The 26169-nt window shown below is 41.4% G+C and overlaps 1 protein-coding gene across 1 annotated transcript in view; it reads left to right on the top strand.

Moving 5' to 3' along the window:
- The window catches only part of gmds (GDP-mannose 4,6-dehydratase), a 180672-nt gene that overhangs the window by 2118 nt on the left and 152385 nt on the right, over window positions 1-26169 (top strand). Inside the window, exons 2-4 of the mRNA XM_030727636.1 lie at window positions 12240-12284; window positions 14996-15083; window positions 16106-16215. Of these exons, the coding sequence (XP_030583496.1) occupies window positions 12240-12284; window positions 14996-15083; window positions 16106-16215 (243 nt within the window). The remainder of the gene's footprint in view (window positions 1-12239; window positions 12285-14995; window positions 15084-16105; window positions 16216-26169) is intronic.

Here is a 26169-nt window from a genome sequence, read left to right as displayed (position 1 = left end):
ACTGTCACTGAATTAACAAGCTGGCACGGCATTTAGCGTTTAGCATTAGTAAGTTATTCTTTTATGTTAAGATTTTATTCTGGACAACTGATTTGATTTATTTGTACACCATACTGTTTACTGTTTTCTTCAAGGGTTCCTTGCTACTGAAATAATAAGTGTGTGTTACTATTGATGTTGGATAATAGTGTGTTCGTGTGTGTGTGTGTGTGATGTCTAACTTCAAGTCTTTTCTCTTAGAGGGCCACATTCTGCATTATAAACCTAATTCAGTAATAATAATAAACAATGAGGGACCTTTCAGTGACCTTTTCAGTGCTTCGAAGCAGCAAGAACCAAAACAAAATTGGACTTCGTTTTGGTTCTCGCTCAGGTAGTTTATGCAACTGCACTGCAGCCATGGCTGTAAGTATGAGCAGCAGTGCAGGAGTAATTTTTAGAGATGCAAGATTTTACAGCACCCGGCAGGGTCTGGAAATTGTCACTCTAATGGCTCCTCATTCTCCTCCGAAGACACGTCGGGCGCACGCAGCCCAATACAATTGTGATTAACCTGTTCACCACTGGAATGGATGTGAAGGAATGAACAAATTAAAAAACAAAACAAAACAACAAAAAACTAGAGGGACAATTATGTTTGCAGCTTGGAAAAAAAAAAAAAAATAGGGAGGACCCAGGAGGGAAAAAGTCCCACTGCAGATAAAACACTGGGACACGACCACAAGGTAATTAAAACACATAATGCAGCTCACACAAGAATAAATGCTGGAGGGTTGTGTACCTAGGCCCCACAAAGACCCAGAGCAGAAGTCTAATTAGTGAGTATCTAACCAAGTTACCTCTCTGAGCAGCTCTGACAGAGAACCAGCAATGTGGCAACCATAATGGGCTGTTTTCAGGAAAAAAAGTGCTGAAATAAATTGTGAAAAATTAAAACTAATACTTAAACTAACAAAAAATAAACTAAAACTTAGAATTAAACAAAAAATAAAAACTGATAAAAATGAGCAAAACCACTGTCAAAAATAATTAAAACTACCTGAATTAGAGGAAAAAAAAGAAATGAAAAATAATTTGATCTCCCACAAAGACCCACTGTGACACACTAAGTCCCAGCCAGAGGCTTGATCCTGGACCCTATACACTTGAAGTTTGAGGACTGAGGCCCAAATCAGTGACCCAATGCCCAGCTTTGCACTGAAATCCTGCAGCAATTCGTGGCCAGGACAAATCTGCTCGGGAGATGCTTACTTGCATGTCTTTGGACTGTGGACAAGATGTAGACGCGTAGGAACTGCAGGCTTACATGGGGGTGCTCATTTTGGCCTGAGTTTACAGGTCAAAAAAATTAATCAACTCAAATTTGCAAGGTGCTGCTGCAGGCCCCTCTCTCATCAGTAAATGTAAGAGCAGGAAGCAGCATGACGTTTACATGGAAATTTTACATGCAGTTTACATGCAAATACCGCAGTCTGTCCATTTGCAGCCTCTGCTGTACCTGAGCTGGACTCTCACACTCAGGCAGACACATACAGTCTCTCTGTCTCTCTCTCTCATCTTCTCTCTTTTGCTCTATATTTTTACAGTAGTTTTTGGGAAGGGGACATTTTTTTTTTCTGTTGTCAAAACCTCAAGTATGATTTATTTTTAAATCTAACACAGCAGAAAAACCAAAAATGCATGAAAAGAAGTATTGCTGCCAATCACTGACCCATCTCAAGGCCTAATAATAAAACTCAATATTCCATCCATTTGCTTCCACTTATCCAGTTCTGGGTCCTGAGGGGGCTGGAGCCTCCAGTACACCCTAGATAGGCTGGCACACCCTAGACAGGTCATTAGTCCGTTGCAGGGCCAAGATGGAGAGAGAGACAACCATTCACTAACATTCACACCTAATTTAGAATCAGTAATTGATTTAACCCTACAAATTGCATGTCTTTGGACTGTGGGAGGAAGATGGAGTTCCTCGAGAGAACCCACGCAAACATGGGGATAACATGCAAACTCCACACAGAAAGGCCAAGGTGGATTCGAACCACTTCTAGTTGTTCTTCTAGCTGTGAGGTGCAGTGCTAACCACCACGCCACTGTGGTGGTTAGCCACGAAACTCTCAAAACTAAACTCATGTCATGGTTCAATACATGAGTGGGGCCCAGAAAGGAATTACCACTGATACCAGGGGTGGCAAACACCGGCTACTGGTAGATAGAGCCCTCACTTGAGACTGTAAGACCAGACTGACCCGCCTGTGACACAGTGCCACACACATCCTAGATTCTGGAATGCCTAGAACTGAGATCAACAGGACCCTGAGAGTCTTCGTCAGGAACTCTGTGGGGATGTGTAGAACAGCACTAGAGGCCAACTTCAAGCCAATTGCACAAGTCACCATCAAGTGTGGGATTTACCAAGGAGATGCTCTGTCCCCATTGCTGTTATGCATAGGCCTGAACCCCCTCAGCCACATCATTAACTGCGGAATGGAGCAATTATCAGCCACCTCCTCTACATGGATGACATCAAGCTGTATACTAGGAATAAACGAGACATCGATTCACTGATCGATACCATGAGGATCTACAGCAATGACGTCGGAATGTCATTCGGACTGGAGACGTGTAGTCTGTTCCTTTACTCATAGAATAGAATATAATGCCTTTGTTGTCATCATACAGGATGTACAATGAGATTGGAGGGCCACTCCTGTTCAGTGCCATGCAATGGAAAGTCAAACTTTCTAAAATAAAAATAAAAATATAATAATCTGATATAATCTAAAAATATACAGAAAATAAAACACAATGTATAAAATATATACAGAAAATAAAATGTATTAAAAATACAGAAAATAAGAGAATGTATAAAAATATATACATTGTAAAAAATAAATGTATACATATAGTAATGAAGATGGTGAGTATTGCACTAGTGAATGAATACTGGATATTACACAATATAGGAATGTTAGATATTGTTCAGTATGAATAATATAACATTGCACAGAGATGTGGGTGTTGCACAGTTACAGTGGGTGAGTGTGTGAGTTCAGGGTGGTGATTGCTCTGGTGAAGAAACTGTCCTTGAGTCCGTTTGTTCTGGCTTTGATGCACCTGTAGCTCCTGCCAGAGGGCAGCAGGTCAAACAGGTCGAAACCAGGGTGTGAGCTGTCCTTGATGATGTTCCTGGCTCTGCTGATGCAGCGGGAGGTGTAGATGTCCTCCAGGGAGGGGAGAGGGCAGCCAACGATTCTTTGTGCTGTCTTGACTACCCTCTGAAGCCTCACCCTGTCTTGCCTCAGTGCAGCTGCCGTACCATACTGTGATACAGTACGTCAGCGGGCTCTCAATGGATGAGCGGTAGAAGGTCAGCAGCAGGTTTGAGTCCAAGTTGTTCTTCCTGAGGACCCTCAGGAAGTGAATTTGCTGCTGAGCCTTCTTGATAACAGCTGTGATGTTATCTGACCAAGAGAGATCAGCAGAGGTGAGGACACCAAGAAACCTGAAGGTGTGGACCCTCTCCACACGCTCACCGTTGATTGGGGGGGGGGCTGGGTCATAATCTTTGCAGTTTTCTGTGACAGCCTTGTTACGTCCAATTCTTCCATGCATTGTTTCTGCTATTCAGAATTTTTACAGGAATGTTTAAATAAGCAGAAATCATGCAAATCTGTCTAAGAAGTAGGCATCGGTGGTGTGTGTATTTTTGTATGTGAGTGTGTCATAGGTGGTGTACACACAGAAGAGGAATGTCTGTTTCCATGTGATGATTTACACTGAAGCAAAGTTAAGCAGAAACCTGAGAAATATTTCACTGTACGGGGTAAAACTTGTCCATTGACCTTTGCCTGAATGCAGCCCTGGAGAGATAACTATCAACTGCCTTGGAAAGTCATTTTCAACATCTCTTTAACAAACGAAGGTCCATCTCCCCTCATCCTCTTTAACAGGAAAAAAGAATAACAGTGTTAATTCATTTTTATTTCACCAGTCATGGCTTTACTGTTGACTACTGAGAGCCTATAATGCAAGCAAGCAGGCAGGCATCTGGATACACCATCTCAGAAGTCACTCGTCAGGCTACTGGGGTCACTGTGATGCCATAAATCACTTGGCTAACTACTGTTCATAAATTTCAGGGCAGCATGCTGTTCAGTCTGAATATGTTTGACTGCTGTCTTGGTGTGAAGTATTGGGTTGAGAGAGTGTGAGGTATGGGAGACCACCTGAGTGCCAAGGCAAATCTGTGGAGCTGAGCAGGGGTCCTGGCTGATAGTACAGTTTTATGAGTTGGGGTTACAAAGAGGACAGGTTCACCCTCTCGGTTCCACAGTAAAACTTTACTTTGGCTTTGAGACTAACACTTCTTTCTTCAGCCCCTCTGGTTGGGAAAACAACACTGCCTTGCAGTATGACCCCTCAAGCTTTTTGATGTTCAATTTACAGGCCTCTTTTCTTCATCTTTTGTTGGCATTTTATACTCTCTCATTCCTTCCTTGCCTCCTTCCCTAGACTCCGCTGTTAGCAACACTGGATAGAGTCTGTGTGTGTGCCAGTAATAATAATCATAAAGCTAAGAATCCGTGCACACATCTCCTCTGTCGCTCATAATGGCTGCTGATGGCTCCTTAAAGGCTGAGTCCTCCTCTGAATGAAGTCTGGCTGCTTCTATTTATTCAGGAAAAGAACTGTAGGCTAAGTCCAGCTACAGTTAGCTGTAAAAAGCTGAATTAATTTCTATTAACAAGGGAACTGAGCAGGCTCAGCCTTAATGTGGAATTTATGAAGCAACTCGTAACGATGAAGATAGTGGTAAGGTCAGTTGATGTTTAAACATTTATTGAATCAACATCTGTATAAATAATGGCGGAAACTAAATTAAAACTATAACAGTAAATAATCTTGCTCAGTCATGATGTGATTATCAAAACATGACTCAGCAGAATCACTAGTTAATGACTTCTGTGTTGCAAGAGAAATCGACCAACTTGCAATGAAGAACAACTTTGTGGGGAAAATAATAGGCAGCAGAGACAACAGGTAAATGATCAGCAGTCTCTCACAAAATAAAATTGAAACCGAAAAATGTTTTTTACCTGGGATGTTTTATTTTGGGGCGAGCTTGCTAACCAGTTTCTTAAAGCCTTCTTTTACCACGTGTAACTGCATCAGTAATTTCCACCGTTTGCTCTTCCTGTCACGTGGAGCACAACTAGTGAGTGCTCGGTTGCTTGGTTGTTTACTTTTGGCTCCACACATTCCCAGCAGCTCTCCTGCTCCATACCATGGTTGTTCTTGTTAGTGTGATTTTGCCTCAAGTTGCGAAACTAATTTATTATTTCCACTTTAAGCAGGAATAGTTTTTACGCCTTTGTGACAGATTCTGTTCATAATTTTTATGGACAGAATTTCTAGGCATAGCCAGTTGGCAGGAGGCTTCTTCCTTGGTGGCCTCAGAGTCTCGTCTCTGCTCTTTGCAGATGATGCGGTCCTGTTGGCTTCATCAGGGGGGGGCCTCCAGCTCGCAGTGGATTGGTTTGCAGCCGAGTGTGAAGCGGCTGGCATGAAAATCAGCACCTCTAAGTCTGAGGCCATGGTCCTGAGCAGGAAAAGGGTGGAGTGTCCTCTCCGGCTCAGGGGCGAGCACCTGCCCCAGGTGGAGGAGTTCAAATATCTCGGGGTCTTGTTCATGAGTGATGGGAGAAGGGAGCGGGAGATTGACAGACAGATCGGGGCTGCATCTGCAGTGATGCGGACGCTGCACCGGTCTGTTGTGGTGAAGAGGGAGCTGAGTGTAAATGCGAAGCTGTTGATTTACCGGTTGATCTATGTTCTTTCCCTCACCTATGGTCACGAGCTTTGGGTAGTGATCGAAAGAATAAGATCGCGAATACAAGCGGCAGAAATGAGTTTCCTTCGAAGGGTGGCTGGCCTCTTTCTTAGAGATAGGGAGAAGAATGTGGCCGTTCAGGAGGGGCTCAGAGTAGAGCCGCTTTGAGAGGAGCCAGTTGAGGTGGCTCGGGCATCTGATTAGGACGCCTCCTGGGCGCCTCTTGGGTGAGGTGTTCCGGGCATGTCCCACTGGGAGGAGGCCCCGGGGCAGACCCAGGACACACTGGAGAGATTATATCTCTCGGCTGGCCTGGGAATGCCTTGGGGTCCTTCTGGATGAAATGGTGGAGGTGGCTGTGGAGAGGGAAGCCTGGGCTTCTCTGCTTAGGCTGCTGCCCCCGCGGCCCAACCCCAGATGTGGAAGAGGATGGATGGATGGATTTTGTAAAGTGCTGTGCTTTGTTGGTGGTAGTGAAAGTGGCTCACCTTTTATTAAATCTTCATTGAAGGCCGACACATGGCTCTTCATGTCAGATCTGCCTGATATGACTTATCAATCACAATTTATTTATTGTTTAACCAAAACTAAGCAAAATGCAGAAGCAGTAAATTAAGTGTACCCCATGATTCAGTATCTTGAAGAACCACCCAATAAAAACTTGAAGTAATCACTTGCTGTGTGTCCTCATCAGTCTCTCACATTGTTGTAGTGGAATTTTTGGCCCACTCTTCTTTACATGGTTGCTTCACTTGGATATTTGTGTATGCGCAGGTCTCTTAAGATCCCGCCAGTTAAAGTCCAGACCTCAGTCGGGGTGAGGTCTGACCTTCGGACCATTGCAACACTTTGATCCTTTTCTTTTTCTCAGCCGTTCTGTTGTAGATTTGTTGGTGTGTTTTGGAATCACTGCCATCTGTCCAGCAGCTAAAGCTTGGCCAAAATGGGATCATTGCAACAGGGCTATGATCCCAAGCCTGAATCACAGCCCCTCCACCACTGTGCCTGACAGTTAGTATGAGGTCTTTGTGCTAATATGTTGAATTTGGCTTTATCCAAAACACGGTGCTGTGCATTATCTCCACTTTGGTCTTGTCTGTCCAAAGGAGATTTTACCAGACATTCTTCATCTTTGACCTTTGACCTTTTTTAAAAGCACTGATTCTGTTCAGTAGAAAGTAAGCATATCGAATATTTTACAGCTCTTCTTTCTTATCCCTGTTGAATTTGAGGTCGTTTTATCTCTCTGATGAGGCTCGTGATACTGAAGAACTGCCTGTCTCTGACATGTCATTATTTTCATGGTAGGTTTCATTGGCATGTGAAAGGCGCACAGCGCACACTTTAGCATTTGGATACGGTTTCTGTTGTGAGGGTTAGAGGAGCTAAGTGACCTCGGTTATAGCATGGCCTTGGAAAGTCATTGTTTCTAATGTAACTGAATACACATACCACATGCTTCCAGTCAAAAGTCCCAACCACTAATTGGTGTGCAACAAATGTGAAACAGCATGTAGCTGCACACAAACATACATGTGGTATGTTGGCACACACTGGTAAAATAAATGGTTGAAATGTCTTGTCAGGTCACGTGGACAAAGAAGGGTTTTTTTTTTTTTAAATAGAAAAATGGCCGTGAGTGTCCTAAATATGTTTAGCAACTAACTGAGTGACAGAAAATTACAATAGACGATTTTGATGCTTAACTGAAAAACATTCTCTCCCTCCAGCTCCTTAAACATAAGGTTTCCCTGTTTTGTTTTGCTTTAAACCATTTTGTAATATGTTTAGGTTTCAGTGATGGGGCTTTAAGTCACACAAGACAAGCAAAGTGACATCACCATAGAATATTTTGACCGTTTTGTTTGATATTTTGTTTAAATTCAAAATAGTCTGAAACATAACCGACAGAACAAGACAAAATAGTTGTTAGTTATGGAGCTAAACGTCTTGTAGGAGTCGTATGTGCAGTGTGTGAAGAACCACGTGGTGGGTCTTAAAGCAGCCTCTCATTGCTTCTGATCCCAGACTGAAGTGTGTTGACTCCAGCAAGTGCTGCTGTCTCATTATTTCAGTGGTATGCCTGAGTGGTCCTAAAGTAGAGGAAAGAGATTCAGGCTGCTCTTCACACAGCACACCAAATGTTCCTACTTAATGCAGCGCGCGTGTGTGTGTGTGTGTGTGTGTGTGTGTGTGTGTGTGTGTGTGTGTGTGTGTTCGTATGTCCACAGGGTTTTGTGTGTTGTGGTCTGTGATTACAGCTTCATTATACCATATCAGGTCTAATTGCAGACCAGTGGCGTGCTTGGCAGCTTCTGCCTGTGGTCTAAAGAAAACATATTAAAGTGATTCATTTGTAGCTTATACACAATGACAAATAAATCCATATATGGCCTCTGCGTTTGTATAAATCATGTCGGTAAGCACACAGGCTAAGCTCCTAAAATTTCATCCTGTTTTCCATTTAAGCTTTTTCTGTTTAATGTTGGGCAGGTGATATCAACTTACTTTGGTATTGTAGGTCACAGATCTGACCTAGTCAATCAGCTGGATAGAGCTCCAAAGTTTCATTGCGCTGTTCCACCAGCAGGGGGTGCCAAACTCACAGTGCTCGTGTTTGTTCAAAGACATCACACTGTTTAGTTAAAGCCATGAGTTTGGCTGTGTGGTTCTACATAGTGGTTGAAGACACCAAAAGAACTATAACAATAAAAAAAAAAAAAGAAAATTGTAATACTGTAAACATCTTTGATCATAACCTTGTTAGAAAACCCTTGGATTAAAATCAATTGGTGGTTTGTTTGTAATTTTGACCCCCCCCCCCCACCACCACCACCACCACCACCACCACCACCACCCTTTTTTTGGCTTTTGTTGTAATTGGATGCCTGTTCAGATGATACTGTTTGATTACCTTTCAAAACTGTTTGAAACACAGTGCCATTGTTAGATGGTGAATTCAAGTGATTAGACTACTTAGCCTATCTCCCCACAACTTATAAAATGAACAAATTAGTCGCTGCTTATCTTGATGGCTATGGTACAAGTGTGTGGCAATGCCAGGGCAGAGTATTGATTATTAATCAGGTCTTTTAAATACACAATTACTATTAAAAGCACCCCAAAATTAGTGGCAGTGGCGCAGCGGGTAGGCATTTGCCTTGCAGCCGGAAGTTTGCCGGTTTGAGCCCCTGTCCCTCCGCTGTGTTGTGTCCTTGGGCAAGACACTTAAACCACATTGCCTAACGGTAGCGCCGGTCTCTGGCTGCATGACCGCAGACGCTCGTCATCTGGATGAGTGATCTGGAACGATCATTTCGTTGCACAATGACAATGAGTTGAATCTAACATCTAAAAAGTATCACATTGTTTTAAATCCAGTTTTGTTGTGTCTTAAATGCTTTTTAGTCATATCAAGTCAAAAAGTTCCAGCATACAGTGCCTTTACTTTTGCCCCTTCTGCACATTTAGATCATAGTGTGCATTTATGTGCATTATGGTTTGACCCTTTCAGGCTGTTGTTTAAGAGAACAGTTATCAGTAACAGTAATGATTGTATCTTATGTCTTTAAAAACAAAGAAAATCTTAAGATATGAACATTCTTGATCCTTAGGGGCTGGATATACACAGATGGAAACCTAGAAGATGAAGAAGAAAAGTGCTTTTCTAACTAGCCTACTCCCTAGTTTATGGAAGTGGTAACATGAAATTTTAATGACAAATGTCAACAGTTACTCTTTGTGGTTAAAGGTGGAGCCTTGAAATGCTTACAAAGCAAACTGCGCTGCATGTTGAAGGTGTTTCAAAACTGGCATAATTTCATATTGTTTAGGACAGTAATATTTCCCTTTTTCTTTTCACTTTAACAAACCCACTTGGACAGTGTTCTTAAACTCAGACAGATACTTTAATTTCATCTTCCTCTTCATGTTGAAGTGTATATTTAATGCTGTGGTTCAAAGGTTTAATGAACCTCAAAGTCTGTTTGAACTTGGATTACTGCAAATGAAAATTCCTGAGGTCACACCACCCTGTTCAGTGATGAGTAAGGGCGTCACACCTGTACACATCTGTAGGACATGAATATTTTTGGCGGCCGTGCTCCTCCTGCAGACTTTCTCATAGCAGACACTCATGGAGATTCTGAGGTCAGACTCCAGAACACCAACTTTCAAATGTGAGACAGTCATTGTCCTGTGCTTCGCTTAACCTTCACACTCCTGTCACTGAACGGCCCCTTTGTAATACAATATATGCAGCTTTGGAGTAAAGAGATCATATTGTGTCAAAGGTGTAAATGAGTCTTTGTGGTGTGGCATTGACCTGGCAGGTGAACATGTAGCTGTACGTGTGTGTGCTTGCCCCCCCCCCCCCTCGCTCACAGCAAGCGCCAGGCTCCCCATAACAGGAAACAGCGAGGTGAGGCCAGGGCTAATATGGCCTCAAAGGAGTCTCTTGTTTTGAAACAGAGCTGTAGCTCTTCAGGCTTGTTTTCCATATTGGTCTGGCATGGAACGCATTGACCCTGGCACACGGGCAGGAAAACATGACACTGGCCGGAGCTTTGAACGCCGTGGGGACGGGTGAGGGGCTGCCAGTGTCCATGCCCATCTCCCACTCGGGCTTAGCCAGAAACAGGTTGGGCATCAGCGCCGACTTAATGCCAGGTTGCTCAACCTTCAGATACTGGTTCTTAAAAAGGCTGCAGCTGTTATTTATTAATAATTCATTTGGTAATTTTTTTACATTTGATTTAAACAGTACTCCAGAATTCAAAGACATTCACTTCCCTATTGTTATAGTTGAGTAAGAAAAAAGCAAACCTTTGCAAAAATCCACTGTGTATTTAAAAAAAACAGCTTTGTTTGATTATTGGGGTAAATATTTTTTATTTGCTTTTTTTTCCTTGTAGAAAACTGGATCCGAAAGGGAGTACCAATTTTATATCTGCATGCTAATTGTAATGGTCATTATTTATATACGATGGATTTAGCTTTACATTACAAAAGGGAACCAAAATTTACAAAATGTATGAAGTAAAACAAAAATAAATGTTTTGGATTATTTACTTGGTTCGAACAATTGCTGTGGCATTATTCAGAGAACAGTCGAGTATGCAGGTGAGAGCTTTTATAAATTCACCTGTTTTTGTCACATCTAGTATGCGCACCATCATCTTCTCTCGAGTGAGCCGTCACGTCTCAGCCCTCTGCCTGTTTGCAGCTTTTCACGTCGTCTTTTACTGTCGCCGTTCAGGGCAGTGGTTGAGACTTTTGCCTTCATGTTGTATGAACTGATTTGGTCTGAGGGGACATCTTCATCAGGCTTTACTATTGTCACTTAGGAGTGCTTGTAGTCCCAAACACCGCCTTCCTGGTGCCAAGTGCAGGTTCCTGCATGTCCCCCCAGCCTCCAGCAGCCTTTCCTTCTTTTGCCCTTCGCCTCCACCTTCACGGTTTCCCCCAGACCCAAGGAGTAAGCCACAGACTGGCATGTTTGCTGTGTGTGTGTGTGTGTGTGTGTGTGTGTGTGTGTGTGCACGCACGCACACGTGAGGGGGATCGAGGGATGAATGCCATGACTGGGTCGGAATGTTCCATAGTGTTCCAGAATGTGCGGTCGGAAAATCTGAGCAAGGAAAAAAGACGTGGAGTAACATGGGTGAGGGGAACAAGCCCTTATTGACAGTGATCGCACTCTCACATCACCAGCACACACACATACAAACACACACATGTTTTAAAATAGGTCCAATGTCTCCCCAGCGCTCCTGATTCATGTGGATGTTACACCTAATGATCCCAGGACCCGGGATTAGCTACAGTGTGCAGGTCACAGGAGGATTTCATTTCAGTGCTGTAGCAGAGCTTTGAGAGTTTTTTTAAAAATTTATTTATTTTTGCGGAGTGCTAATTTAAAATTTTTACCCAAGAACATAGCAGAAAGTATATTTTCTTTCTACTTGTGTTCTTGAATAAAGATCATCCAAAGTTGGCTTCAAGCTTAATTGGAATATTTTTATTTAACATGCCACAAGAATGCATTTCTTCTTTTTCTGTAATAGATCACTTATGCCCTGAAATGAGATTCCTATAAGCATTAAAGACTGATTTATTATAATTTTTTTCTGCACAGCACGGCGGAGCAGTGGGTTTGGATCTCCTTGGTCTGCAGAGGGGGGAAAAAAAAAAAAGTGCTCTAATATGTCAAAACTTTCCTCCTCCTCGACTAATCATTTAAACCGGGCGATAAGATGAATTCAGTTTGGCCAAAATGGGCGGCGACTGTTTTATCATGTTTTGGTTGTAATGCTGTGATTTGGTTAGTACAGGAGAAACGAATGCATATGTGTGAATCATACTCTTTGTCTTTGCAGGTTTTAACTGGTTTTGTCTTGTGCCTTTTCAGGATGGTTCCTACCTGGCGGAGTTCCTGCTTGCTAAAGGCTACGAGGTAAGGAAAAAAAAAAAAAATCTCCCCTGTAGTCTCAACAGAACCAAAGCTCTGTTCTGTGGAAGCTCAGACACACACACACGAATGCAGACACTCGTGAAAGCCAATATACACAGACACACAGAGCGACATTCCCTTGATAAGCTGCATCCAACCACAGTTTGTGGGTATTCCCGAGGGATTGTGACGTATCTTGACAGTCAGCTACTTACACTGGCTGACTCACACCTCACCCTGATAAGGCCCCTGGTGCTGCATGAGCTTTTTAACCCTTGTCCTTTTACCCCAGGTCAACCCATTAACAGGGAAATAGTTGTTATTAGACAGCCGTACGAGTGAGGTCACTAGCTTTCACCTGCTGTTCAGTGTGCTCTGAAACACGCAAAGTCAACAGTCTGTCAGTGAACTCAGAGGCTAACAATGGTTCCTTTGTCTTTTTTTAATCAAATTTGTTTAAGTGTGTATGGGAGGCAGTAATATGTGTCTGTGCTGCTGTGTTAGATTGGATGGGTGAATTTTACCCCTACAGAGAACGAATCTTGTTTTTGCTACAATATTTTTGATTATTAATATTACCCTTGTGGCCCATCAACACAAGAAGCAGCTTGGTTGTATTGGTTGTATCAGTGAAGTCTTTTTGCTCGTTCTAATAACTACTAATCTTAACTAAAACTACTAATCTCAGCAAATATGAGTATTTTGAATCTATGCATAAGACTCGAGTTTTGTTATCAGAGGTTTTCTGTTCCTGTCCGTAGTCCGTCGTCCGGTGGCATTTGAGCTGAAGTCACCTGCATTCAGGTAAAGAGTGATGGTGTTTGCCATAATACGCATTAGTAATTCCCACACTGACATCAGTATAGCTGGAGTTACAAAAAAAACACGCATTTTTTTTCCCCCATATATGAAACAATCGAACAAGAAGCAGCTGTAAAATCTTAAAGGAGTTGTTTTTACTGTCACGAATTCTGAGCTATTCAGCTTTAATAATAATTTCAACGCCAAGTGTTTTTTCACTCAGCTGGTGGAAGCCTTCAACACACATGCTCTCAGCTGGCTCTGCTCAAGAAGGAAGGTGAAAACATGGCATTGCACCATCTAATTACATTTGATAAGACTGAATGAGCGCACCACAGTATCTACATATTTTTCCAGTGGTATGTTCTTTTTTTCCAAAAGTGAAAGTGACTGCAAAAGGTCACGCTTGCATTAACGTACATGTTTCAGTGGCTTTCATTACATCTTCCTGACAGTTAGTGTGACTCAGTTTTCCCTCAGATGTGTAGTAGACCCAGCTTCATGTAAGGCTCCCTGGTCAGCTCTGCCATCTGCTGCCTGTCTCAGAGACACCAGACAGGACGCAGGCTCCAGGTTGGGGATGCTGATGTGGAAGGGTTGGAGGTGGCGTGAGGAGTGGCATTAAAGAGGAGCACACAGGCAGGCAGGAAGTGCACAGTGAATAAAGGAAGTGAGGTCAGGGAACAGCATCCCACTAATGGACTCCCCTTGGATCAGGTCCTGTTATCTTCCCTGAGCAGACCTTCCTCATGCATTCCCTCTAAGAACGTGGAGCACAGATCACAGGCAGCAAAAAAACAAAAAACAAAACTTTGAGGTGGAGCCATTAAACATAATGCTATTATATCAGCGTATCCAGTGCAGTTCCACTGATCTGTCAAAGATAGGGGCCAGTTTCCTTATTATTAGGCTTTGGCTACTGGAACTTACATGCAGCAACAGAGGGATGGCTGGAAAAGGATTTTCTAGCCTTTTCCAGCCATCTCTGGGTATTAATCAGTCGACAATAAGGAAGATTGTCACTAACAGGCACTCAAGACTGTTGCGACTCTTTCTAGAAGTGTGCACCCAGCAAAGACCACGTCAAGAGCTCAGCGTTTAATTCTAACAAATTTAAAAAGAAACCAAAGGGTAAAACCTGCAGAAATCTGTAAAAATCTGTGATGCATGGTGGCGGGGATACCTTATGGTCACTGAGGAATTAAAGAAATCAAAATGATATCAAGGCATTTTTAGAGGAGAATTTCAAGGCAGCAGTGAGTCAGTCTGGAGCTTAGGAGAGGTTCACTGATGCAGAAAGACAATGTCCCATTGTACACGTGGAAATCGACAGAATGACTGAAAATGAAGGAAAATCCCAGCAGTACCGATGAACTGAAATTGTTTTCTTTGTAAAATTCCTCACCAAATTCCAAAATTCCTCCTCATTGTTGAGAGTCTCATAAGCAGCTAAGAGGAAATGACTGATGGAGGTTGTTGCTGCTGAAGGAAGTTCGAAGAGCTCCTAAATTTAAGAGACCATTTACTTTTTTTTTTTTTTTTTTTTTTCAACCTGCACCTGATTATTTATCATGTTAATTAATAAAAAAAAAAATACTGTTTGTTATTAGTTTAGTCAGATTTGTTTGTCTATAATTATAACTTGGATGGAGTAGTCAGTGCAGAAATCCTGTAAACAAACTTTGTTTCAACTGCAGCATCCTTTAGAAAAAGTTTTGTCTGGATTTGACTGTCATAGAGTTGTAATAACAATGACAAATGACATGAATGGTGACAATTGCAGCTGTTTTGACAATCACAGCAAGTTGTTCTAACATAAAAACATTGTTCTCATTTGAGGACAGTGTGAGTTATGTTTTATGATACTTGTCAGACACTAAGTTTAACAATCCTTCCTCCCCCTTGTCCCTCAGGTTCATGGTATTTTGCGGCGATCCAGCTCCTTCAACACAGGTCGCATTGAGCATCTTTACCAGAATCCACATACGCACACTGAGGGCAGTAAGTATCTCATTTACCACCCCTGTGCATTATTCACAGAAGGAAACACAAACAGTTTATTAAACAGTTTATTATTTTATCTTTTGATGTTTTCTTTTATTTAAAAACTAGACACGAAAGGTGGTTTCTAAAGGAAAAGGTGTTTATTGGATATTTGCCGATCTATCAGTATTGGCATTTATAACAGCTGAGAAACAAAAATTTAAAAAGTAAAGAAGAGAGGAGAGAAACACCTTCAATCATGTTGTGTGTCGATGCTGCACAGTTTGCCCCCCCCCCCCCCAGAAGGCACTCTGCAACTTACCTGTTGGAAAAAAACATGTTTGGAAAGAGACCATAAATGAGTAAATAAATATCCACACATAGCAAATGTTAGGGAAATCTCTTTATGATTCATGTCTCAAGGGAAAAGAAAATAACAGATACATCGGTATATGGGATAGGCCAGAGGTTTAGTGGTTAGTGCTGCTGCCTCACAGCAAGAAGGTCCTGGGTTTGAATCTACCGTCTGGATGGGACCTTTCTGTGTGGCCCTCTCCCTGTGTGGGGTACTCTGGTTTCCTCCCTACAGACATGCAGTTTGGTTAGCTGGTGATTCTAAATTGCCCAGAGTTGTGAATAGTTGTCTGTCTCTGTTCAGGGTGCACCCTGCCTCTCGCCCTATGGCAGTTGGGACAGTCACCAGCCCCCCTGTGACGCTGAAAGGCAAAAGAAAATTGATATTTTTAAATAAGCATATATCAGTATCAGTCTTAAAAATCTTATATTGATTGGACTGTAGATATTTCTGTCAGTGGGAAGGCCAAAATATGACTGTGTCCTTACCAGGTTTGTTCATCTCCTCTGTGACTGTATGTATAGTTTCAGTGAGGCTGTGATACTCTCTAAATCACAGAACCAATCAGAACAGCAGCTGCTGTTTTCTTTGATTCTGATAGTAGACATCCAGCACCATGAGTGAATACATGAAGGATCAGTATGAATTTTTTCTTTTTGTGTATTATTGTCCCACTCTTTGTCAGACATGAAGCTGCATTACGGTGACCTGACTGACAGCATGTGTCTGGTGAAGATCATCAACGACGTGAAGCCTACAGAGATCTACAACCTGGGCGCTCAGAGTCACGTCAAGGTAAGGTGATCCCAAAGCCGCAACACTCACGCTTCTTTAGTTTGTGCGGTTTACTAATTATGGCTGTGTTCAAAATTCCATACTAACACACTACAGCGTTTGGAAAAGCTACTTTCGGCTACGCCCGTGTCACAAGGGTAGCATCGCACATTTTGATTTAGCAGTTTTATAACAGATGCCCTTCCTGACACAAACCTAAAGGGGTTTTGTGTCTCCGACTGGGATTGAACCAGTAACCACTGTGGAGCACATACTACATGATTTCAGCACATTGCCATACTACAGTATTTAATATGCTAAAAAAATAAGGCAGATTTTGTAGCATGTTATCCAGTATTACTACAGTTGCATACTAACACAAATAAAATATAGTGCTTTTCCTTTAAACATTCTAATGATAGTGATCCTTTATCATGAAAAGAGGGGAGGGGGGGGGGGGGGGCAGTTCTCTTTTACATTCCTCCTTATTGGGCAGCATAATCCTGGGATGACACTTGGAGACTGCATTCTTCATCAAGACAGCTCTTTTCCAGTTTTATGGAAATATTTGGCTCTTTTCTACAGGAAGTAGAACCGGTTTCTAATTATGTGCGCTTAGTTCAGGGCAGTTTTTTTTTTCTTGATCAGAGCTCGTCTGCCAGAAATGGTTTCATTCCTACCCGTAATCTTAGAAACTGAGACTTAATCTTAGACAAGGGCTGCTGAGTAATGGAGCAATATTTAGGTCTTTGTAACTTAATTTTCATTGCAGATCATTTTAGTAGTATGAATAATTAGCTCTAGACATCAATATGTGTCATTGTCCCATATGTGTTATGTTATTAGATTACATCAGGCAAGTCAACAAGCTAAACTCTCAAATCCTATTTTGCCTCCCACCTACTTGGATTTTTCACTGCCATTAAATGGGTAATGATTTATCGCAGCGTAAAATTCCATGACTTTGTCAGTCGTTATTTGGCAAACCAGTTGAAGATTCAGTTAATGTTCTGTGTCTGCATATGGTCAGGAGTGACTGCTGCTGGAAATGGTTAACAGCAGATGATGTTAAAAAAGCGCTCTCAGTTCTGGGAAGTGAGCTGTTCATTTGCGGAGGATGCTGGAGCTGATGGGACAGGAAGTAATGCTTTCTTGGATGGGTCAGCCTGTGCCACAATGTCCCTTTTGTCTCGGAGCTCCACGGTGATCCCAGGAGATTCCCTCCACCCCCAATCCCCTTCTGCCTTTCCACAATGGGATCTGACACACAGTCTCCAGGCAGGACTGATCCGGCTTCATCAGGGTTTTGCTGGGATATAGAGCCAAGAGCTTAGTCAGATCATGGATAAAAGGCAATAAGCAATGTCTCATGTGATTGCGTGGGAGATTGTTTCAATTATAGTAGTTTCTCAATGAAATGCACCAACTCTTGAACTTATTTCAAATGTAGTTGTTGAATTCCTTATTAAAACTGAAAGAGCCCAGTCAGACTGCAAATCTCTCGGGTGTATGCGTGTCTTTGTTTTTCTGATTTTGGTGCCAAAACACTGATTGTCATTTTAAGTCATAATGAAACTTGTACTTAAAGCTTCTTTAAACAGCTTTTGCCTGCTTGTGGGCAGAAGAACACCACAAATGCTTGCTTTTCTAAAGTTGTGGTCAGTAAATAGCAACATAGTCAGTGGTCATCTTAAACGAGACTAACATTATTATCTGATTGCAGCTTACGTCTAGTTCTGAGGCAGCGATAACATAAAACAGGCTAATAACCCACATGGAACTGAGGTTTCTGTGACCAGCAACTCTTATTTTATTATTAAAAATGTGTTGACCAGCCAAAACAACAATTTCCTGATGTTCTAATGTTTATGCAAAGTAACTGAGGCGTGAATGAATAACTGACACAAAGGAGAAGAAATGATGACATGGCTATCCACATCCTTTGCGGTTAGATGCTGTGACTGTGCTCCCACCTCCCACGTGGTCAGATCATTCTAGTACCATGCACACAGACACACTTTCATCCATGTACCTGAATGAGGCTCTGCTCTGTTTATTTGTTTCCACACCAATAAACCCAGCTCCTCTGACAGCTCCTCGACCACATGCTACACACTCCCAACAGCTGAGCCTGCAAGATTACTGGCAGTATTGGTGTGGAGAAATTTCCAGTCTGCCCCGCCACAGAGGAAAAGATCACTCACATTGGCTGCTCAGTGTGTCTCTCTTCCTTCCCACCAGCCCTTTTCCTTTCATGGGACTCACCCAGGCAGCTTAATTTGTCATATTGGTTTAAGATGGGCTGTGTGGGTGCTGATTTCCGCTGAAGAGAGTCATCAGTGAAAATGGAGTCAAGGCTATTTTCTTATCCTGCAGGGGTGGAGGTGCACAGGGAAAAGTCAGCCGGCACTGGAGGGCCAGAGGCAGTCAGCTGCAATATCAAAAGATCAAACAAAGCAGAAGGGACCTCAGGCATTTTCTTTACTCTAACTGATCAGTCTGATCTTTGTGCTTAGGCTCCTTTCCTAAATTAATATTTCAAGTATGTTATCGTGTCCTGCAGGAAACATGCCCAAAGAATTTGTAAAAAGAGCTAGTAAAAACAGCGTTTTCTCTATTGGCCTGTGGTCGATTGTTTATTACACACCCTGCAATAACTCATATAACATATCCCATGTTTATGGTGCGTTGCCAAGTAACATCTTAAAGCTGTGTTTTGGTCCTTGAAGTTAGTGGACTACTTCCCTGTTTGAAGAGGAGTTGGAGAATGGTTAGCTACACTCAGGTACAGCTGAATATGTCAGTTCCTTCTGGAAGTTGTGATCTTTGCAAACAGTGTAACTCTGATGGTCAACAAAATTATCAGATTCAGAACCATTGTTATGAATCTTGGGGTCCAATATGTAAATGATAACACGGCCAGCAAAAAATATTAATATTCTGGGTGTAGAAGTTGAATTTATAGAGTTGGCATAGACTGTATATAAAAGAAGGAAAAAAAACAACAAAACCAGGGCAACCACAAAAGCACCCATTGGCATGTTATGACATGTTAAAACGGCAAAAGTCACACAGTAGAATAAAAGACTAACTGAAGGAGACAGCAGTAAGCCAACAGGATGCATTTTCTACCAGGTAAAAATTACTGTTTTTGTTTTGTTTTTTGTTTTGTTTTTTTCTTTTAGCAAAGTCCGGTGGATTTGAGGAGTCCATGAGAGTGGCTGTAGTCGTTCACCAGACAAAGAGCTATCTGATACCAGCCTAAATGTCAAGAACAAGTTAATACACTTGATTGAGGTTTCAGTTGGCTGCAGCACATTGGACAGCTGACCTCCTCCACATTCCATTTAGGCCCCGTTTACACGACACCGTTTCAAAAATGAAAACGGGTACATTTTGATCCTGTTTACACTGTTGGAAACGGACTCCAGAGTGTTTTCTGAAACACTCCGGCCTCCGTCTCCATGTCAACGGATGAAAGCGATGCTTTTTGGAAACGGGGGCACTCGCACGTGTGCAATAAGGTTGCGGCTCCTATCGCCACACCACCAACTTGCGGCCTGGCAATAGGAACTGCAGCGTTTTTGCGTTTCCATGTAAACTGAGATCATTTCTGAAACGTCTCCGTGTAAACGTGTCACCTTTCGGAAACTTCAACGGCAAAACGACACCGTTTCCACTGGAAATGTTGTCGTGTAAACGGGGCCTTAGTGTCTGTGTTAGGAGCGTGCTGTGACTTCCTGTTTTGGACCTACTGTAGAAGAATTCAGTTCAGTTTTATTTGTATAGCGCCAAATCACAACAGTCGCCTTAAGGTGCTTTGTATTGTAGGTAAAGACCCTACAATAATACAGAGAAAATCCAACAGTCAAAACGACCCCCTATGAGCAAGCATTTGGCGACAGTGGGAAGGAAAAACTCCATGAACTGAACCCTTCACTAAACAGTAAATGGGTGGGATTGTGTTTGGCAGTGTTCTAGAGGAATGGCAGTATTAAGCAACTTCTGCTTTTTGCAGTTTTTACTTTATGCTTCAAAGTTTACACAAATCTCAAACACTGTAAAATCACATTATCTTGAAATGGGACCTTTAAGTGCTGCCTATCTAGAGCTAGCTCGTTAGCTAGCTTAGCAAGGTACATTTGTAATTGATTCCTCTCTCCCTCCCTCCCTCAGAATATACAAACCACCACACAGATTGGCTCCATGATTTGAACCCACGTTTGATGATATGATATTGAATGGGATGGCAACCAGAAAAAGAAACATTCATCACTCTGTTTTCTTATTATTTATCCAACTGGGATTGGGTTGTTGAAATCTGTCCCATCTGGCATTTTGGAGGCGGGCTACACCTTGGGCGGGTTGCTGTCCAGTGTCATTAAACAAAAACCCCAAACAAACATCTGTCTCCTTAGAGTGTCTTTTAATACCTGTCACATCAAAAGCTTTAATTATTAATACTTTTAAGCCTCAATACAGTTTAAATGGATGAAGTGGATGTTGGATATCATCACTGTCAGCACCAAACTTATACAGTTGGCCATTTTAAAGCTTGATGTAAAAAGCATGTTTTCACAGTAGTAGTACAGCTTGTTTTGTTGTCTTTTTGTGTTGTATACTAAACTTTAAAATACAAAATGCTAAAAAAAAAAGAGAGATAGTGGTCTATGAAAAACAAACAAAACACAGTAGCCACAGTTGATAAATTATTCATCTTTGCAACAATAAGTACCGAATCATTTGGAAAAGTTGCACTTGTGAAATATGCATTAACAACGAACTTAAATGGGGAAGTGCTCACACTAATCTGTTCTGCATCTGAGTGTTCAATATGATCCCTTTGTGTTCTCCCACTGAAGCGCTTCGCAGGAAGGGCATGAACAAAACCCCTCAACGTTGCTCTCTGTGCGAGTTTTCCCACCTGCAGCTGTCACGGCAGACACACAGGGAGACGGGCTGAATTATTAACACACCTCGCTCATGACAGGGGAGAATGACATGACGGGAAGAATGGGGGATGAAGAGAAGATGGAAAGAGTTTTGGGGAGGTGAGAGAGCGTGCAGAGTGAAGCAGCAGCAGGTTTCCACTACTTTGTTTTTGATGGCTTTTGAAGACACAAGTGCAGATTGCACTCTGGAGACAAACTTCCTCCTTGTATATCCTTTATTATCCATATCTGAATTCCTCCTCAGAAAGAATTGCCATCATCCCATTATCTTCTTACAGCTCACTCTATCTCCGTGTTACCCTTTGGTCTTTCCCCCATCCGGGTTTGCAGAGGCTCCCACACCAGAGACACACACAGGATTTAACACGCCTGTTTCCCCACAAAGCTCTGCACTGTTTGTTCGGTGTGTTGATGCGTTTATAGGCCTAAAGTGGCTATTGTGCAGCCTGCCAGCAGTTTACTCTCAGGCAGTAATACCTCTACTTACTCCAGTCTGTGGGCTTGTTATGCAATTTGTTTAACTCGTAAGTAATATGATGTGGTTGTTTTGACTCCTTGTGTATCATCCAGCAGCATTTGTGGGTAGCGGATGTTATAGTGTTTGGACCTACAATTTCCTGCATTATTGGCCCGCTTTACTGTTGAGGATCTATGTTGTCCTCAGTGCATGCCAATTCTGCTCCAAAAAAGCCAGAGCTAGCTTTGCAGCGAAAGCCCTTTGCTTCCAAATTTGGTGAGTTTTGTTTTTTAGATGAACTGAAGCAATCATGCTCCTTTTGGGGTTGAAATTATTCATCTGAGGATAATAAAACTCTCTTTAAAAACCTATTAGATTGTCAACAATGCATTGTCATGAGGTTTAAAATTCATTAGAGGTTAAGCTTTTTGAAAAACATGTTTTTCACTGGACTGCAACAGCATTTTCCAAAAACCTTGCTGCTCTTTATGGTGAATAAGCTGCTTATAAACAAGAGAGTATTCTCCTGAGGTCATGTAAAGCTAAAATTGTTCCGCACAATGTTAATGCTGCTTAACCTTAAAGAGGTCGTCTTCTACTTGTTGTACTTATTCTTGTTCTTATACTTCCTGTTATCACCCAGCAGCTAATCTCAAAGACAACTGTAGTGCTGCAAAAGTGTACAAGTTGTTTACATTGATCATGAAAACCTGGCTTTTTGGAGGAACATGACTTTCATTATTCACTCCTTATAAGGCAAAATGTATATTGTAAGGGCACCTATTATGATCATTTCCAGTTCATATTTTTATTTTGGGAAGCAACTGAAATAGCTTTGCAGAATTCACAATTCAAAATAAGACTTATTTGTGTTGGTGCAGCTCCTCAGGTCATCTTCTGTCTGAAAGAAGCAGTTTTAGCTTCTCCTCTTTTAAGTGCATGCTCCCTTTAAACCAACTTTCTTCTGATTGGCTGCCCCTCTAAAACAAAAAAGAAGGTGGGTGGGGCTTGTTTGCTTAGAGACAGAGCAGCATGTCTGAGATGACCATATAAGGGATATCCATTCAACTCGTGCAGAAGCTTTGCCTGAAACAGTCTGAACTGAGCTTTTGGCTCTTGAACGTTGCACTACATACACTGACCTAATTCTTTGAAACTTTTGCCATCTTTAATATAAATGTCGAGTGTTGTAACACGACTGTCGTAACACATTAAGGGAACTCGTAATGAGTCAAGTTTAAAACCCTGTATGTTACATTAAGGAATGCATTGCTTGTTTTTAGGTTGAATATGAAACTGTTTGGTGAAGCATGCGTTCTGCATCTGTACAATGTAAAAAGTTGAGGGGAAAACAGTCATTCCCAGGATAGCGACTATCATTTCGTAAACCCGTCTGTGAATGATGAGCGGTCTTGCCTTCATAATAGCCTGCTGGCTAGGTTTACTCACTCTCTGATTGGTGTTTACATTAACACCGTCCAATCAGTCCTCAGTGGCACGCTTGCAGTGGTGTGTGTATCTCACTGGGATCAAGGCTCGCCTGGAACCAAATTGGCGCATTCCCTACTGAAGTGTGTGTTTTCTGTCTCAAAGGACTCATTAGCTGCATGTGTGCGGTTTGCGAGTATTTAAGGTGCCATGCTTTCTATTGTTTTAAAATGACTTTTCAGGATCAGAATCCTGGTGGTTTTGGCCAGAGAGAGTCTAATCTCTATGCCCACATTTTCTCATGCATACCACCTGTTGAATGAGGAAAAGCAGGACCGTGTTGCTTTGGTGGCCTCGTAGTCCGCGGTCAGCACAGCTCCCTGAATGGGCCGATCCCAGTTTTGAAAGGTTAGGCCTTCATGCAAGGCAGCCCGCCTGGCCTGGATGGTTTTGAAAAGTGAACTTTAGCTCAAGAATAGATGCTTCTGTGCCAAGAGAAACAAGTCTGCACTTTCCTTGTTCAGAGTCAGGGAATGTTTTGTGGTTGTTCCTTGTGGGTCAGATTTGTTGCTCCACTCATGACTCAGGTCTTTTTTTTTTTTTTTTTTTTTTTTCCAGCACAGTTGTAGCACATGGAAACATGCATTTTGGGAAAAGATAGAAGAAAGGAGGGAGCAGGAAAGTGGGGGGTGGGGGTCAGCTTTTTGAGGTTAGTTAAGAAGCAAAGTAAATACACTCAGTCAATAAATAGTATCATAAAGCTAAATATGATTGCATCTAAGTCTGTATCTTAAATCAAGCCCCAAATATTTCACATCAACTGTGGAGTTCATGTGACACACAGAAGCCAAAATAAACTGAGCAGATGTAGTTTCTCTTGTGATTTATAGATGGCAGTAGTGAGCCACTGTGGATGATTCCCCTGATAGTTTGAGTCAGGGTTGTGGGAGGTAAACAGAAGGTTTGCAGGGCTGAGGTGTACAGTGATGGGCTTCTGTAGCATGAAACCCCATTAAAAGGAAGCTCACACGCAATTTTTCACATTACACTTTTATTTTTAAAACAAATATCATAAAGAAACTACATAATGGTAATAAAAAAACAAATTTACACACAGGATCCATGAATTTAATCATTCAATGGTAAAATATTTTTAAGTCAATAATTTTCCAAGCACGACATTAATCCACATCATTTTAGATAAATCAATAATGAGGTCAACAGAAAAATAGTGGTTTTCAAATGGGATTTAAATAATCTCAAATTTAAAATCAGTAAAACAGTTTATTTATTGACACAATGAAAGTCAATCAAATATTTATCTGAGCACAGAATAAAACTAAACATACCTGATCCCAATTCTCTCCAATATTATATAATCATACGGGTCATTTATTGGTCAAAAATTAAAATATGTAATAAAACAAGCTACCGAAAAATTCTGAGGTTGTTTTTGTTTTTTCCTCCCAATTTATAAAATAACTGATCTAACACTGATTAATTTTTTTATGGAATTATCATAAGTAATTCCATAAAAAAAACCTTATTACAATTTATTCATTTTAATAAATACATTTAACAAAACAATCTCTACTTCATGAAAATACTTTTCAGATTAATTTAGTTTCAGAAGAATTACTCGATGAATTGTTGAAAATAAAAATAGCCTCTAATTAAACCTAATTGGCCACTACTGTAGCCATATTTTTTTAATTGACCAGGTAGAGAGAGATTAAGCAACAGTGAATATGGTCTTTATATCCGCAGCATTATTTTCCCAAAGCTGCAATGCACAAAATCAAAGACTTTTTATTTATTTTTTAAAGAGCTTTTAACTTTGTTTTAAGGATAGAAGCACTTTGTTCAGGCCATCGTAGAACGATGCCCTCTGCAGGTTAAACGTGTTCCATTACGGGCCTTTTTGCAGGTAAGCAGATTCAATGACAGGTTTAGACTTCCCTGAATTTTGCTGGTGTTCAATTTTCATTCAGATGATTTAAAGAAAAATAGACCAATAAATCAAGAAAGAAAAACAAAAGACAGGAAAGGGGATCAAACCAGATACAATGTTGACAGTGGAGAGGTGGCGTTTTACATAACTGCTGGATGAAAGCTGTAACGCTGTTTCCCTCCATCATGCCTGGATCGCTCCCCCTCTAACATTCTTCCTCTCATTTTTACTTCTTTGATGAGTGATTGATAATGGCCCATAGCATGTTTGTTGTTACGATACTTACCACAATGAACACACAAAGCAGGGATCGTTTGTTTAATTAGTTCGGTGTAGCTGGTAAGAGAAGACGTCCGAATTGAAAAGACGGTAACTAGGGATTACACTAAATATTTATTAAACTCATCAATCTTCCTGTTGCTGTTGCTATGTCCTCCAGGGACACATTTGGCAGTAATGATCAGCTTCATAGCTTCATGCTGGATGTTCTGTAATGATTTATCTGAAGCTCTGCTGGTTGTTTGTATCAGTGAACAAAGAAGTCTTAGCTGAGGAGAGTCCTCATATAATTCCAGGTAATCTCTTTTTGCGAGGATTTATTGCTGCAATGAAATGCTATTTTTTTTCCCCTCTCATAATTAGACCCAACCTACAATTAGAGGCTTAGATTTTGTTGTATGTAACTTATTATTACAGCTATAAATATCCTAATGCAGATGTAAATATGTGCTCATATAGAAAGGCTAGGTTTGAAGCCACAAGGCTTTGTCTCTTTTCAGGCACTCTAGAGAGAGCAGAGTATTTTTATCAGTAATGTTTATCTGATTAATTATTTCTTTAGTTGAACTAATTGTTCACTTAACTAAATAGATTAAAGTGATGGTATGTTTGCTGACATTTAAAACAACTCTTTTACAATGCAGCCAGCTAGTTGGTAACTGCAGTGGCCTCACAGAGAACGTGCTTTAAAACACATTTGTACTAAGAACTGAAATGAAGTCACAATCCACTGATTGTCAGTGCTTTTTCTTCTGATACTGTAGAAATGACCCTTTATGTATATGCTACACCTGCCCCATAGGTAGAGGGGATGTGGGGGTGGTGGGGTAAGTTTAAAGTGGGGAAAAAAAAAAAAGGCCCATGGGTGCTAGCAAGGCACTTTTATAAAAGGATGGCCAAAGCAAACA

Source organism: Archocentrus centrarchus, chromosome 4, assembly GCF_007364275.1.
Source record: "Archocentrus centrarchus isolate MPI-CPG fArcCen1 chromosome 4, fArcCen1, whole genome shotgun sequence".
In the NCBI taxonomy this organism is placed as follows: domain Eukaryota; kingdom Metazoa; phylum Chordata; class Actinopteri; order Cichliformes; family Cichlidae; genus Archocentrus; species Archocentrus centrarchus.
Note: the sequence above shows the minus strand (reverse complement) of the source record. Positions and strands in the feature narration are given on the sequence as shown.